At 38.3% G+C, this 16,918-nt stretch overlaps 1 protein-coding gene across 11 annotated transcripts in view; it reads left to right on the forward strand.

The window, feature by feature from the left end:
• DOCK7 (dedicator of cytokinesis 7) overlaps positions 1–16,918 on the forward strand; it is a 150,160-nt gene that overhangs the window by 18,268 nt on the left and 114,974 nt on the right. For all 11 annotated transcript variants that reach the window (XM_060773636.2, XM_060773637.2, XM_060773641.2 and 8 more), the window contains exon 2: positions 4,714–4,819. In XM_060773636.2, coding sequence (XP_060629619.2) covers positions 4,714–4,819 — 106 coding nt within the window. The remainder of the gene's footprint in view (positions 1–4,713; positions 4,820–16,918) is intronic.

Below are 16,918 nucleotides of genomic sequence, written 5' to 3' on the forward strand. Positions count from 1 at the left end.
CGGCAATACAGAAGAAATTAAGACATAATATTTTTCATCTTTTTCAGTGGTTAAAAGGCAAAAAGATAGAGTGTATCTGCATTACACAAATATTACAGTTTGATAACACTGTAATGGTTTAATCTGCTGGAATTTGAGGATTTGTAGTTTGTTGGGAGACTTAGAATGCCGCCTGCTATAGACAGCTCTATTTTCTGTAGTGTAAAAGTAAAATTTATATGTTTTTCAAACCTTGCATGTATCATCAAGTCAAAATCCTTATGACAAATTTATAAAATCACTATAAGTGTTATTACCATCAGTTGGAAATATTTGGGAGTGTGGCAGTCATCGTAATCTCTTCAAAGGCATGGTTACTGAACTTAATAGCTGGAAGATGTTGAGAGCCATACTTTAAAAAAATTACAAGCTCAAGTTATTCACTTTACCCCAAATATGGCAGGTGGCAAGATTGGCGCTAATGAATAACACCTATTCTAGAATGTTTATGGCAAAGTGAGGTTTCAACTGGGGAATTCCTGATTACATGTTTAGGCAGCATCTACACCTATCAGATAATTCTGGGCCAGATCCGGATTGATCCAGCCATCCATAGCACTGAAACTGTGGGATTATTCTAGAGCAGTGGTTCTCAACCTGTGGGTCCCCACATGTTTTGACTTTCAACTCCCAGAAATCATAACAGCTGGTAAACTGGATGTTATTTCTGGGAGTTGTAAGCCAAAACACCTGGGGACTCACAGGCTGAGAATCACTGTTCTAGAGATGCTAGGAGAACTTGAATTAACTGCTGAATGTAGTGGTTGTGCTGCTACTTTTCAGAGTAGCCAAACAGGGAGTCCATTTTATTTTGGCCATGTAGATATGATCTCAGTCTCTATTTATTACAGCTCACCTGCTTTAATGAATTTGTCAAATTTCTCCTTTAAAACAATGTCATCTGGGAGCAATGCCCACATTCTGGACAAGTGAATTTCACAAATTTATATGGATTTTCTATACAATGTGTGTTCATTTGTTTGTCCCAGAGTTTCTACCAATTAGTTTAATTGGGTGATCCTTGCATTCTGTTGCCATGATCACTTTTGCTCTATTAGTTTATCTCTCACAGTCCTGTTCTGTGTGCTTCTTGGCAGCAACTTTTGTCCACGATTGGCCTGGTATATCCCTCCTAGCTTCTAGCTTCTTTGATGATCTGGGTGATGAAAGGTGTTGTCAATTTCATGCTTTAAAGGCTTTAATACCTCTTCTTCAATGCCTGATGGACTCTGAAGAGGCTATCAAACACTGGTAGTCTGTTTTCTGATTATTAAGATTTAAAACACAGCTGCTTTGGAAATGCACTGGAAGAATTTATTGACACATATATAATCCTTTTGAGGTCCTGCTTTTGTTTTCTCATGTTTTGTAAGTTTAAAGGTTAGGGCCAGAATATTTGGCAAAGATACTTCTTTAGAAAAAGGCCTTCAACAACCTGTGTTTGATTGATGCATATTCCCTGCCTGAACACTAAAATCAGTTCATGGTGGCCTCCTTAATGCTCCAGCATAACCCACTGTTGGGAGAAACACCAAATATGAAGATATCAGAGAAAGCCTTCTTAGAATCATAGAGTTGGAAGAGACCTCGTGGGCCATCCAGTCCAAACCCCTGCCAGGAAGCAGGAAAATTGCATTCAAATCACCCCTGATAGATGGCCATCCAGCCTCTACTTAAAAGCCTCCAAAGAAGGAGCCTCCACCACACTCAGAGAGTTCCACTGCTGAACAGCTCTCACAGTTACGAAGTTATTTCTAATGGTCAGGTGGAATCTCCTTTCTTGTAGTTTGAAGCAATTGTTCCACATTCTAGTCTTGATCATTGGTTTTGGCTTGAGACGGTGATTATACTTTGTTGGTTGGTTGCATTGTATTGTTTATTTTGATTATATTAAACTGTAACTGTTTTTATATTTTGATACATGATGGGATAGAAATATTTTAATGAATTAATAAATGTTTCTAGCATGCAGAGGGATCTTCTAGCACTTTAGAGGCTGAGAAAAAGGTGTTAGTAGCATAAGCTTTCATAGACTAAACCTGCTTTCTCAAATGTGTTAACTTAGGGTACAACTTCGTTGCAGAAATAATGCATTTTGAATCACTTGAACTGCTAAAACTTAATACAGTTGAATGATGGGATTTATAGTTTGTTGAGGCACTAGCACTCTTTGACAGACAAGGCTAAAGCCCTAGCAAAAACACCAGCTTCTATGGTTCATAGCATTGATCCATAGCAGTTAAAGTTGTGCCAAACTGCATTAATTCTACAATGAAGATGCACTCCTAATCTATAGAAGTTTATGCTATCAACTGCTTTGGTCCTGTTTACACCATTTATTGCAGTTAAAAGCTATCATCAAACTGACAACATAAGCTCACAAAAGCAAACTTTAAAAAAGCCTTACTGTGTGCCAGTGGTTTGTGTAATCATCATCCGAACCTCAAACTGATTCCATGATTTCTTGTGCAGACATCTACACAGCAAAACCACTTTCTTCAGTAACAAATTGAAACTACTTTAAATGGTCGATGTAGATGGCCTCTTAGTCTCAGAAAATCCAGATTATCTGCTTTGAACTGGATTATCTGGCAGTGTATACTCATATATTCCAATTCAAATCAGATAATGTGGATTATCTGCTTTGATAATCTGGATTATTTGATAGCGTAGAAGGTGCCTCAGTCAGTCTCTAGGGTACTACAAGATCTGATATTCCATTCTAACACAGCTATGTCTTTAAATGTTTCTAGAGGCCCTTCTACACTGCCTTATACAATCCAGATTATCTGCTTTGAACTGGATATATGACAGTGTACACTCACATAATCCAGTTCAAAGCAAATAATGTGGATTATCTGTTTTGATAATCTGGATTATATGGCAGCATAGAGGGGGTCTAGGTTATTTTCAGGGTTATATATTTGCTGCAGTTTCTTGAGAAAAAGGAAACACTGTCCTTATGTTGTTGATTCAAGGCCATACTAAGGTTACTAAATCAGCTGAATCTATGAATCATCAGATCAAAGGGAAAAGTTGAGAAATGTTTTAATAGTTTAATAACTGCTGAATTTTCTTGCTAGTATCAGATACTTTTATAGCTCCACTGAATTCCTAACTCTGATTCCCTTCTGTTGTCTTTCTCTCTTCCTGCTGAATTTGTTATAGACAAAGGCCCCTTCTATACAGCTGAATAAAATCCAGATTATCTGCTTTGAACTGGATTGTATGGTAGTATAGACTCAGATAATACAGTTCAAAGGAGATAATGTGCATTGTCCCCCTTGATATTCTGGATTATATGGCAGTGTAGAAGGGCCCAAAGATAAATTCCTGTAGATCAGGTATGGGCATTTTGGAGTCTTGTAGATGTTGTTGGAATGTATTTCCTAGCATTACTAATATGAATGCCCTCATTAGAGCTGATGAGAGTTGTAGGTCACCAACATCTGGAGGGAAGCTTTATTTCTACTACTTCTGTAGTTAAAAGATAACCTACCGTATATACTCGAATATAAATTGAGTTTTTCAGCCCTTTTTATAAGGCTGAAAAAGCCCCCCTCAGCTTATACTCGAGTCAAAGTTATTTATCATTTTATTTCATAATAATTATTATTTTTATTACATTTAAATTATTGTACTCTATTATTATTATTACATTTGTTATTTTACTATTTATTATTGTTGCATTTATTATTTTACTCTATTATTGTTATTATTGCATTCAAATCATTTACTCTATTATTATTATTATTATTATTATTATTATTACATTTATTATTTTAGTCTATAACTGCTATTGCTGTTAGCCTGTTATAGCACTATACTTAATTCCCGGTCCCCTCATATTTTGAGTTTGCACTAGCCTCAGCCCGGCCTTTTATTTGCTCTGAACAGGCAGGATTATTTTTAATATATATGTGTAATTGTGATAATTGTATGCATACGTTGTTTTGTTAATTTTGTTATGCTGTTTACTCTGTATGTTTTGGTGATGTTGCTTGGAAACGGCCCTGAGTCCCCCTCGGGGAGATAGAGCGATATATAAATAAAGTTTTATTATGTTTATTATTATTACTGTTATTACATTTGCATTATTTTACTCTATTATTATTATTATTTTATTACACTTATTATTTTACACCCTTGATTATTGTTGGAAGGATACGTAAGCACATTTACACTGAAGAAGATTAGAATAAAGGTATAATCAGAGTTGAACAATCTAATTAATTCAAAAACATTTAACCTATGGATGCCTCAATTAATGTAATTTTATTGGTATCTATTTTTTATTTTGAAATTTACCATTAGCGGCTGCATTTTCCACTCTTGGCTTATACCTGAGTCAATATGTTTTCCCAGCTTTTTGTGATATAATTAGGTGCCTCGGCTTATATTCAAGTCGGCTTATACTCGAGTATATACGATACTTTATATTTTAAATGTATTCTGTGACATGAATACATTTTAAATATGATAGAACTTTTCATTTTGAGATAATCCATAGACACAATTACTGCAGGCTGACTGATCTCAAAGAAAGTATGTATTCTGGATAGAATTTCATTGCATTCTATATTTTTGTAGCTCCCCCCCCCCCCCCCCCCTTATTCCTCCAACAAAATCTGCAGGCATATTATGTAGCTGAGTAATGGAACTTTCTTTTTCTAGAACGGTGGCAGCTGAAGTTCGGAAGCAGATTTCCGGACAGTATGGGGGATCACCGCAGCTTCTTAAGAATCTTAATATTGGTGGCAGCATTTCTCATCACACAACTGTAAGTATTGTAAATACATATTTAAAAATAAAATGAGCAAATCACAACCTAATTACCCCCCCCCCCCCACGTTTTTTAAAAAAGAGAAGGACTTTCCAAGAAAATCACAAAACTCAAGCAGGCTTGAATAGGAAGGACAATTCAGTTCAACAAATAAACTGGGCAAAGCTGTATAGGGCTTTGTAGATCATAACTCACACTTTAAAGTGTGCCTGGAAATAAAATAGCAGCTGTTTTCAAAATCTGAAATGAAAACAAACTGTTACAGATACAGTAGAGTCTCACCTATCCAACATAAATGGGCCAGAAGAGTGTTGAATAAGTGAAAATGTTGGATAATAAGGAGGGATTAAGGAAAAGCCTATTAAACGTCAAATTGCGTTATGATTTTACAAATTAAGCACCAAAACATCATGTTTCACAACAAATTGACAGAAAAAGTAGGTCAATACATGGTAACATTATGTAGTAATTACTGTATTGACAAATTTAGCACCAAAGCATTGCAATGTATAGAAACAGCTGTGGCTCCAAGAGGGAGGCAAACTGCGTTGGATAATACAGAACATTGGATGAGTGAAGATTGGATAAGCGAGATTCTACTGTATCTTTTACAGAATCCATCAGTTTGAAATTTCAGTCTATTTTTTTTTTTTGTTTTTTGGACAAAATACGAATAAAACCTTTCAGCAGTGGGAAGTACGGTAGAGTTGGTGGCAGGAATGTGGCTCTGTATTTTAAATAAACTGATGGTATCTTTAGCTATTGATTACTTATGAGTACCAAACAATGTTACTGTTAGTGCATTGGTCTTCTTATAGTAAAAGTTAACATTAGTTTTTAGCAATAATGTTTCCACACTCAAGTTTAGATTTTACTATATTTTTAGACTGACAAAATATGATACTTTTTGTTGTTTATGCCAATCTTCACCCACCTGGAACAATCTCCCATCGTCTCTTTAACTCCAGTTTGAGGAAATAGTATCTGTTGAGTTGTATTCAAGGACTCTCTGGTGAAAATCCTTGAACTAGAAATACCAGGAATTGCAGAGATAACAGTGAAATTTGTGTTGGTGTATGCAGAACCAGAAGAGACCTTTGCTGAGACCAAAATAAAAGAGATTCAGAGAGTAAAGGTCCTTCTATTTATTCATGCGTTTCAAAGCCCTGAAGTCATGTTTAGTTCTCTATAAAAGAACAACAGCAAACATGCCAGTCAAGGTGAAAGTATGGCAATGGGTGCTTGACCTACTTGGCTCAATCAATAAGACTGCATTTCTGCTGCTGAGGAGGCAGCGGAGGAGGGAAGAATCCAAGGCATTAAATGAATCAGCTCAAAGTCTGATCTGCTAAATTCAAAGGCTAAGATCTTTGAGCAGTCTAGACAGACAGCAAAGACACTAGCCTGTAACATCTGCATATTACATGTAGCTGGAAAAATACACCCTTCCCCTGGCACTGGCTCGCTTGTGATGGGAAAATATATACTCTTTGAATCTCCCCTTGGTGAGGAACAGCTAAAACACAGGGGTTATTTCCCAGAAAGGAAATTAGCAATCTGTTGGATCACTCCTTCACCACTTGCCTTTCATGCAATAGTGGGACAGAGGGTTAATTTTTGCTGTGTGCCTTCAAGTTGTTTCCGATTTATGGTGATCCTATCACAGAGTTTTCTGGGGCAAAGCATGTATTATTTGCCCAGGGTCACCCAATGGGTTTCCATGGCTACGTAGGGATTCAAACCCTGGTCTCCTGAGTCCCAGTCCAACATCCAAACCGCTGCCATGGAGGATAATATTCCAGACAAAATCCTAAAAGCACTTCTGATATGTAGAGATGTAGTGATGTTTCATGTAACTTTGATGTACAGTTCTAAGAACATGTATATCTCTAACTTTCAAAAGCAAAACAAAAACTACGGGGGTACACAGCAATTTTCACAACGGAATTGCATTAATCACGAGCATAGCCATAACCACAAAGGCTTTAATATAAGTTCTTCTTTTTCTTCCTTGAAATAACAGTGTTCACCTTTCAAAATAAAAAGCACAATAGCAGCCATTAGAATATCTGCAATATTTCCTGACAATTTCCACATATTTTTAGTCCTCTTGCTCTCCCTAGGGTTGCCACATATTTTTATTGGTCCTACGCTTATGACCTTAATTCTAGGGCTGGAAATTTGTATACAAAAGTGTCTTTACTTCATCACAAATATATAAAAATGAAGGCACATGTGAGGAATAAGGAAACGGGATTTTTATGCTGATTTAGTCTGGTTTCTTCTAAATAGTTCGGTTTCCAGCAAAAAGAAAAACATTACCGAAAGCACTCTGTTGTACTTTTTCAAGGATGTGTTCACAGCTTATTGACTAGCAACTGTTCACAGCCTGTATTCCTCTGCTATTTTTCTTATCCCACATTGGGCTGCATTTGAGGATAGTGCTTAGGGTGTAATGCAATTTGACACCAGTTAAACTACCCACGGTTCGAGGTTATGGAATCAAGGGAGTTATAGATTTACAAGATTTGCTTCTTCTCTGCCAAAGAGTACTGATGCCTCACTAAATGACACGATTCCATATCTTTCATGCTTGGTATTTAAAGTAGTATCAAATAGCATTAATTTTATATTATACGTGCACGTAGTCTTTTAAGATTCCAGAGCACACTTTGCAGTACTAACATATTTGTTAATAGGTTTACCATCTTTTCACTTTCCAGCCTGGCCTTTTGAAGCGACACGATGTGAAGACATTCACAGTTGATAATGTGTGTGAAAAACCTGACTTGCTGCGTTCAGTCTATTAAGCCACTGTTAAAAGGACAAGAACAACCCAAGCTTCACCTCCCCTGCCCCCAATCAATTGGCACTCCTATTTGTAAAACATTTACAATGTATCGTACAACACCACACTTCCACAGTCATCCAGCTATATCATTTAGTACATTCCTGGCTGAATTTTTTCTTTATCATGTCAGAAGCGACTTGAGAAACTGCAAGTCACTTCTGGTGTGAGAGGATTGGCTGCCTGCAGAGAAGTTGCTCAGGGGATGCCTGGATGTGTTACCATCATGTGGGAGGCTTCTCTCATTTCTCCACATGGGAACTTGGAGCTGACGGATTCGCAGATTCGAATTGCTGACCTTAAGGTCAACAGTTCTGCAGGCACAAGGGTTTAACCCATTGCACCACCATGGCTAGCCCTTACAAATAAGTTCAATCTACGCATTGTAACAATTTCCTATCCCCTTTTAAATATCTATTTTAGGTTTTATATTTTTTTTCAATATGTCAAAAACAAGTCGATTATCAATCCAAGCCTATTCACCCCCCCCCCCCCCCCAACCACTGCCTTACCTCACCTCTCCTAATGGCCCCACATGCAAAAACCTAACTATAGGTAATGGCATGACACAAAAAATGCACATTTGTTTACACATTTACGTAGCCAGGAAATTGGTATAACAGGTGCACATATAGCCCAAACAACTGCCCAGTGGATAGGGAAGATCAGACAGGGAATTCAGAAGGTGAACTGAATGAAGTGCACGTGGAATTCCCAACCATTTAAGGTCAACCTTGAAACAATTTTTTTAAAAGTGGATTTTATACAGTCTGCCCTCCACATTCACTGATATTAGGTGCACTGGAGTCCAGGGAGAGTAGAAAAAACATAAATAAAAAACAGACAATACCTCTTTAGAAATATCTAGGTCCTCCAGTGGAGTTCTGTGGTCCAGATTAAGGAAAGTTAAATCTAAGGCTTCTTAAACTGTGAGTCCCGACCCCAAATGGGGTCCGCTCCCCTAAGCTCAATGTTTTGGTCCCAAAATTTTGAAAACCAAAAAAGTTTTCTGAATGTTATTTAGTGGCTGTTTCAGACACTTACACAAATTAGTTGTGCAGTATTTATAGTGGACTCTGCAGAAATTGCTTCAGGTGTACTTCATAAAAAAGTAAAATCAGCCTGTTTAGCAAGCCTTGCAAATATTAATTTGTTATCAGTAAATGTTTGATTTTTTAGACCTATTTTATATACTTACATACTCAGGCTCGGGTAAACATTTCTCGGGCCAAAAATGGTCCCAAGTGGGAAAGTTTAAGAAGTCTAGGTCTGTGAGATATGTTATTGTCATTTTAATTGCTGCCTTAGATAGACTGATATAGTCAACTCTTCTTTATTTGCCAGGACAGCTGAGAGAATTGTACTGAGGATGTGGGAGGCGATGTCTCCTAGAAAGCATGGATTCTTACTAGTTCTCTTGCTAAATCTTACTTTAATTCTAGTACCCCACTGGGCAATGGCAAACGTTCCAAGAAATGTCTAAGAAATGAAAGGAAAGTGTTAAGAGTCATTGACCTTTTCATATTTAAATGAAGCAAGGTTTAACAAATGCACTCACTTTTTATTTAATTTCAACCTGACTTTTACATTACGTGTCAGGTGATTTGCAGTCAACCATATCACTGCATATGGTCAGGTAATTCATTCATGTTATTGCCCTGTCCCAAGATAGTGAGAACTAAGCATGAAAACACAACACTTCCACAACAGTTGGAGATATTCAGCATGGACAGGAAGTTGGCAGCAGCTCATAACAATTACATTGCAGCTGTCCCACTAACTTCAGTGGGAATACTTTTTAAATAGAAGGATTCAGAATGTGAAGCCTAATATGGAATACCTTGGGGTTAGTTTCACATCACTGTTCTCAGTTCTCCTAAATTTTCCTTGGCTTTTTTCAACAAGAAATGTCAAGGGTACAGAAGCTCTCTGCCTTTAATTTTTTTAGACAGGTGTAGAAATATTGCAAACGCCTGAGCACACCAAAGAGGTAGCCAACTGAGAGTGCTGCCATTCTAGAGAGTAGCTCTGTTACTTGGAATATGTAACTATTTCTAATGAATCTCATGGTTGTGTCTCAAACATTGGTTGAAACTGACAACCAATCTTGTTTCATCTGGAGTTCATATAGAACAATCTGAAGAACAGGCTGCCTGTCTTGACTTTAGATTCATAAGACCCACCAGACATAACTTATAGTCAGATCCAGGCATGGGAAAACTTTCTAACTTGGGGGCTGCATAGTGGACCAGAGCAGGATGGGTGAGCTGGGAGGGAGGGGGTTCTCCCCAAGCCCCCCCTTTCCTCTTCTTCCTCTTTTCTTTTGGAGGAAGAAAGTGAATGAAAGTCAGGAAACATTTGGATCCCAAAAGGGTTGGCCTTGGTTAGGATGAGGACTAGATGATGAACTAGAGTGAAAATGTGTATCCATTAGACCCTGTATTGCCTACACCTGATATAGAATCCTAGGATCCTAGAGCTGGAAGAGACCCCCAAGGGCTATCCAGTCCAACCACCTGCCTTCAAGAAGACACAATCGAAGCACTCCCAGTAGACAGCTTTTGCAGAAAAGCCTCCAGAGAAGATGACTCCACCATACTCCCAGGCACCCTAGGCCACTCTCCAACAGTTCTTTCTCTCGGGAAGTTCTTCCTAATCTTTTCAGTCAAATCTCTTTTCCTGTCATTTGAAACCATTGTTCCATTATGCCCTGGTCTCTAGATTAGCAGAAAGTCAGATAGAAGGAAGGAAGGGTGGAAGATAATAGAGGAAGGGAAGGAAGGGAAGGTGGAAAGAGAGAAGGAAGGGAAGACAAAAGGAAAGGAAGAAAGGAGAAAGAGAGAGAGGGAAGGAAGGAAAAGGAAGGAAGGATGGAAGGGTGAAAGGGAAGGAAGGAGGGAGGGAGAAAGGGAGGTAAGGAAGGGAGGGAGGGAAGGAGGAATGAAAGAGAGAAGGAAGAATGGAAGGACAAAAGGGTGGGAGAGAAGGATGGAGAAAGAGGATAGAAAGGAAGGAAAGAGACAAGGAAGGAAGGCTAGGATGGTGTGAGAGAGGAGGGCCTGAGAAGAGAGCCCAAGGGGCCACATCCAGCCCCAGGGCCTGGGTTTGTCCATACCTGGTCTAATCTTTATAAAAATAACTGCACAACTGAATGTTGTTTTCAGTTTCTCAAATCACCACCATTTCACCTAAGTCTTAGTGGGAATTGATTTCATACATGGTGGTTTATTAATCAGTGCAGAGTCTCTCTCTCACCCCCCCCCCCCCGTTTTAGATTTCAACTTTCATAATCTCTTCTCATTAGCCCTGGGTGGGTTTCTAGTATATGTTTGCGATGTCAGCAATTTCCTATTCTTTACTACATGGACCAGTGGCCCGACATGCAGTCCCTTATGTCTACATGGAGTGTTGGAAGATATTTGTTATTTTGAGGCACTGCAGGCTTTTATTTGAGTTTGTGTAAGTTTATATTGTCCGTCCCTTGAGCTGTGCAAAATATATTCTGACAAAGGATGCATATACTAATGATCCCACCTAGTAACCTGAAAATGTATAGGGCAGAAAATACAGTTTTTTAAACCCCATTGTAATTTCATTATATATTTGGCTAAATATAACAATGCATGCAGATCATTTTAAAAAACAGACTTCTTATTTGTATGATTTCAGCAATGAAGGCTAAGCCTCCGTCATAGCATTTTGTACACCTTGTTAATATTTAGAAGTGCAGAACAGTTTGAAGTATTAAAAGTATTTTAAAGTGTAAAATGAGATGGGCAGTTAAAAGTTTAACAAAAATCATTCTTAAATTAAACTAAATAAACTGAATTAATATATAAGACACAGCTTTCAATGAAAGGCTTCTTGGCTTTTTGAATGACTGAGCAGGAAATTGGTGGCGGTAGCCAGGGGTAGCTGACCTCCTGAGACAACACTGGACCCAAAACCTGTCCTTGACTAATATAGAATCATGGAGTCATAGAGGTGGAAAAGACCTCATGGACTTTTCAGTCCAATCTTTGCAAACATATACTAGAAACCTGTCCAGTCCAGTCCCCTGCCAAGAAGCAGGAAAATTGTATTCAAAGCGTTTGACAAATACATGAGTACAAAAAATAACCATATATTAGTCAATGTGCTCTATAGATGTATACAATATACATAAAAAATCCCAAAGGGGAAAACAACACACAAAATAGGCAAGCTTTCCCCAATGCTATTCCCCTAATAAGGGTAAAGGGTTTCCCTTGATATTAAGTGTAGATGAGTCTAACTGGGGGGGGGGGGGGGGGGGAATGATGCTTATCTCCATTTCTAAGCTGAAGAGCTGGCATTGCCCGTAAGGCACCTCTAAGGTCATGTGGCCAGCATGAGTGAATGGAGGGTTGTTACTTTCCCTCTACAGCGGTACTTATTGATATACTTGCATTTGCATGTTTTCAAACTGCTAGGTTGGCAGAAGCTGAGGCTAACAGCAGGAGCTCACCCCAGCCCTAAGAGTCACACTGCCGACCTTCCGGTCAGCAAGTTCTGCAGCTTAGCCGTTTCACCCGCTGTGCCACAGCAAGCCCCTACAATCCTTATTTAAAATGAAATAATAAGTTGCTTTCTAAAAATGCAGGCACATATTCTAATATTTTGTGAGTGGCCCATTTGGTTACAGTACAGTAAAGGATGTATCGTACAATTGGACATTTGCAGCCACATGCCACCATAACATATTTGCATCAAGGGGTAATTCAGAGTCTAAGAATGACAGCAACAACTATGCACTCCTCTGTGCAGGTATCTGGGAGTAAGTCCCATGGAATCTTCTGTGTTATCTCTCTGGTTAGACATATGGAATTGCATTGCATTGGACTTATATTTTGTAGTAACGATATTACTTTCTCTAACAGTGGTACTCTTAGACTATTAATTAGGTGTAGATAAACTGTCAGAAAGTAGTTTGGACTACAATCGGGAAAATTTATTTTATGCCCAGATAAGAGCACATGAGAACAAAGGATGTGAACTAAGGCTGCAGCTTTTTTTATTCAGCTGCAGCATACTTGGTCCTGTCTTGACAAAATAGCTTGTGTATCAAAACCCATGACACTTTAAAAGTGAAATGGCACTAGGAAATACAACAGTGCTGTATGGATGGAATAACAGATAGACATGCTTAGCTAACACATTTCTCATGTTGTATTGCAGGGGTGCAGGTAAGAAAGCAAATAGAAACAAGAATTGGCGAGCTGAAAGAAGCACTAAACTACAACAAAATACTGTGTTTGACATCCAGGGAAGGACAAAGTCGATAGGAAGCGGAGTTTTATTTTCCAGCTAGTAAGGGGACATAACGGTGAAGAATAACAGAGCCTTAAAGACAAAACGCTTGAGCGTCCTTGTAATAGTCGGGTTATAAACATTTGAGACAAGGTTTTACCATGCAAGCACTGACAACCTTAACTCCTGTGCACACTCACCAACAAGCCTGGCTGAAGGATAATAGCTTATACAAACCCAATCTATCAAACTGGTATCTTACTTTAGTTAAGGTCTCTCTGCACATTTATATGGACATAAAGTATGTATATCTTTAGGTTGAAGATCCTCTTACAAGAGAGGCAAATTATTAAAGAGGACTGAATCTTTATTTATTGTGATGACCAGAATAATGCAGTCATGAATTCTGAATTTCATGTGGCTGTGATGATGATATAGAACAATGTACTTTTTCTCAGTTACCTTAATACAGCTATACAAAAACACAGAAGACATTGAGCTCAGCCTTTGTTTGTGGAACTGGCACTGTCCAGACTGGCTGGAAGATTCTGGAAACAGCAGTCCAAAAAAGTAATATTTCCAAGTGCAGGTTTCCCCCCAAAGATGGTACACTTGAAGAATTTCTGATAGTGAAATTAGCCTTTCCAAGAAAAAAAGGCTAACCTTTCCAGGCCACTCATCCCAACATTTTGCCTGTATTTTCTTTATCAAATGTACTTTTGAAACAGTTTTTGTCTTGCTCGTTGAATATGAAGCATATACCTTAATTTAGCAGTAAGGAGCTAATATGGGTTTTGGAACTTTCTGTTCTCTATTAGAGTAAATACAATTTTGGCTTACTGATTTCACCAGTTTTTCTGGTTGTGTTCTGTATGACCCCTGTATCCGCAGGACCAGTACATGTGGTTGTATTTACCTGTTCCTAGGTTTCATTTGCCTTCCTCTCGAGACAAATCCCCCTTTTAGGCATTTCCTAAGTTCTTCAGCATGTCTCTATGATATACTTCCACTGGAAGTCATTCATTCAATAGATTTTTCAATTACCCACGGTTTGAGTATCCACCCAAAGCTCTAAAAGTACATACAACTGCCTTGTAGATAGGCAGTTGTACTGTACTGGGAAGGTACCACCTCTGTCCCGCATTCCTGAAATTATTTCAAACTAGGCTGATATGTTCCACTATATTCAAACTAAATATTTTCACTTAGATGCAGGTTATTAATACAGTACATAAAATTAACAAAATAGCTATAAAGTATAAATAGCACTAGTAGCATCTACACTAGTACAGTGCTCCAGAGCTGCCCTGGATTCAGCATGTGAGCATCTTTGGAGTTCTTTGATGTTCAGACAGATGATTGGTTGGGACACTCAATGAGAAACTGTGTTACCAACAAGCTGTCAGAAGCAGCCATCTTTCCATGTGTGGACACCGAATCAAGATGGATCCTGTCTGATCCAGTGATCCATTTCTCAAAAACACTAGAAATCATTTCCCCTTTGTTCTGAATTAACAGCTGGAAACAGCATTTCTGTTGTGATCCAGTCATGTGGACCCCACTCAACAGTTGCAAGATGGATCTGCTTTATTTGGTCCATATAGACACAGCCTTGGTGATCTGCCAGCAAGATCATGATACCAGCATTTGAACAAGATACAAGAAAGGGTGGGAAGATTGCATGAGAAGAGGGGGACTCATAAAAAGAAAGAATTTGCAGGGAGGTATTTTAAGAGATGAAAATAGAATGAAAGAGTTGGCAGTCATTTCCCTTTATGTCTGAGCTCGTGCTCACTGTGGGGTGGGGATTCTTGAACATATAGGCTATTTTGGCTTTGGTGTGGGACTGAGATGGTTGTGTGCATATACTACTATAAAGAGCTCAAGTTTCAGCATTCCTTCACAAACAGATATTTGTGGTGGCGTGCTAAAACTAAAATCTGTATGTGTGGCAGACAAAACATTGGTTTATCGGAGGTTAAACCTAGGTCACCATGATCAGATTTTCCTGCAGCTGTGTATTGGTATGAATAGACCTTGAAGCCAGAACAGGAAGAGATGTAGAAATGGAATCAGCTTACTTGGGAGCATTGTTATTTGTTGCAAATTAGGCTGTGTGTTCGGCCTTTTCAATAAACATTTCACTTTAAAAGAAAAATAAAATAAAACATTTCCTCCATTAGCTGTAACTTCCTTAGTTTTTATCATTTGAAAGATAACTTGAAAGCTTAACTGGCACAATATCCTATGGTCTGTTATGGTTTATTGAGGAGAGGTCTAAATATTGTTTTCTTAATAGGATTTGGCAACCTGTTTACCTGGGGGGGTGGTGCCAAGAAATCCCTTATAATGATGGTTCTAGCCAGAAAGAAGATAGGTTGACCTTCCAAAGCTCTCTTTCCCCGCCTCTCCTCCATAAAAAGCCAGAGTTTAAAATAATGCGTTTGTCTTTCATCTGCCAATAAGCTGACACAAACTAGTTCCTCTTCATAACCATGGATTTATGTTTTGCCTGTTTACTCAGGTGGTAGGCAATATTTCGGGCTGCACAGATGGTGAGGCTAATGTTGGCTTCCGGGCTTGACGTTTATGTTTGTTTACATCTTCATGCTATGATAGTCAACTGAGAAGGTGTAGGCACACTAATGGGATGCCTTAACTGGAAGTTGCTGAGCTGTTGTGGCCTTCATTGACTGCGCTCATCAGAATTAAGTCCTTGATGTGTTGGCAGTTGGCTCAGCAGGAGAAATACATTATCAGAAGAAGAAAGAAACTACATACTATTTAGCTGAAATAGAAATCTGATTCTTCTGCCTCTGATATAGCATACTTTCCAGATAGAAACAATTTGGCAGACGTTAGTAACAGTCTTTCCAATTATTCCATCTAGCCTCTGATCCATTCCCGAATATGTAAACAATTCAGATTTAGAGGCTAAAGAATGATGGACTGTGTGTGTTTGGTCTGGAGTATGGTTGGGTCATATTTAGCTAACAATGTTCCAGTTGTTCATATTCTTTATGTCAGTTCCCAGAAACCTCAGCCCCAACATGTCTAGTAGTAAGATATTATTGGAGATATAGTCCAAAGCCTCTGAAAAGTCAAAGGTTATTCCACTCTGTTCTGTCTCACGAGAACATAATAATAATAAACCTTTATTTGTACCCTGCTACCATCTCCTGAAGGACTCAGTGCGGCTTACAAGAGGCCAAGCCCAAATACAACAATAAAACAACAGCAACAACAATACAGCAAAATAACTCAAAAAACAAGGCAATAACATTAACATGTGGAACATAATCAAGTACAATTGGACAATGAATCAGTCTTACTATACTGTATGTGTTTGTGAAATTGAATAGTCTTTGCATACCAACACAAACATTTTTTGGAAGAAAAGTCTGGTGAAATTTAAAAATAATTTATTGCTTGGCCCATTTTAAAACCTCTGATATTTCTTTCTTCTTTCTGCATTTGGTTATCTAAGTCCAACATGATAATGGTTTTTACAGTCACTGAAGAAATCTTTGTCACATTTTCACCACCTGGAAATGATTTGTGGATACTGGTGATTTCCCCAAAAGATAAGTACTGGTACCTTGGATAGCTGCTTTAAAGTTTAAAACTAAACTGCAGAATGATTTAATCACATGGGAAAATACAGCAAAAGAAAAAAACAGTCAAAAGCAAGCAAACAAGAAATGTATGGCAACTTGCTAGAGACATTTGATGTACTTAAGTCTGGATATGTATTTTGGTCACCTTGGAAGTATCTCTGTATCCACTCTGGCTTTCTGAACTTTTTGACTTGAGCGCATTCCTTTTGCAAAAAGATAACTTTGCAGTCCTTTTGGAAAACGAAGGTCAGCTTAAAAGCCCATATTTCAGAAGTCATGGAGGTGCTGGGTTGGAGGCTTTATTCTAAGCTGATGTATCAACTGTTTGCTACTTAAGCCTTTGTGACTTCAGAGTAAATCATC

Source organism: Anolis sagrei, chromosome 4 (genome assembly GCF_037176765.1).
Source record: "Anolis sagrei isolate rAnoSag1 chromosome 4, rAnoSag1.mat, whole genome shotgun sequence".
Lineage (NCBI taxonomy): Eukaryota > Metazoa > Chordata > Lepidosauria > Squamata > Dactyloidae > Anolis > Anolis sagrei.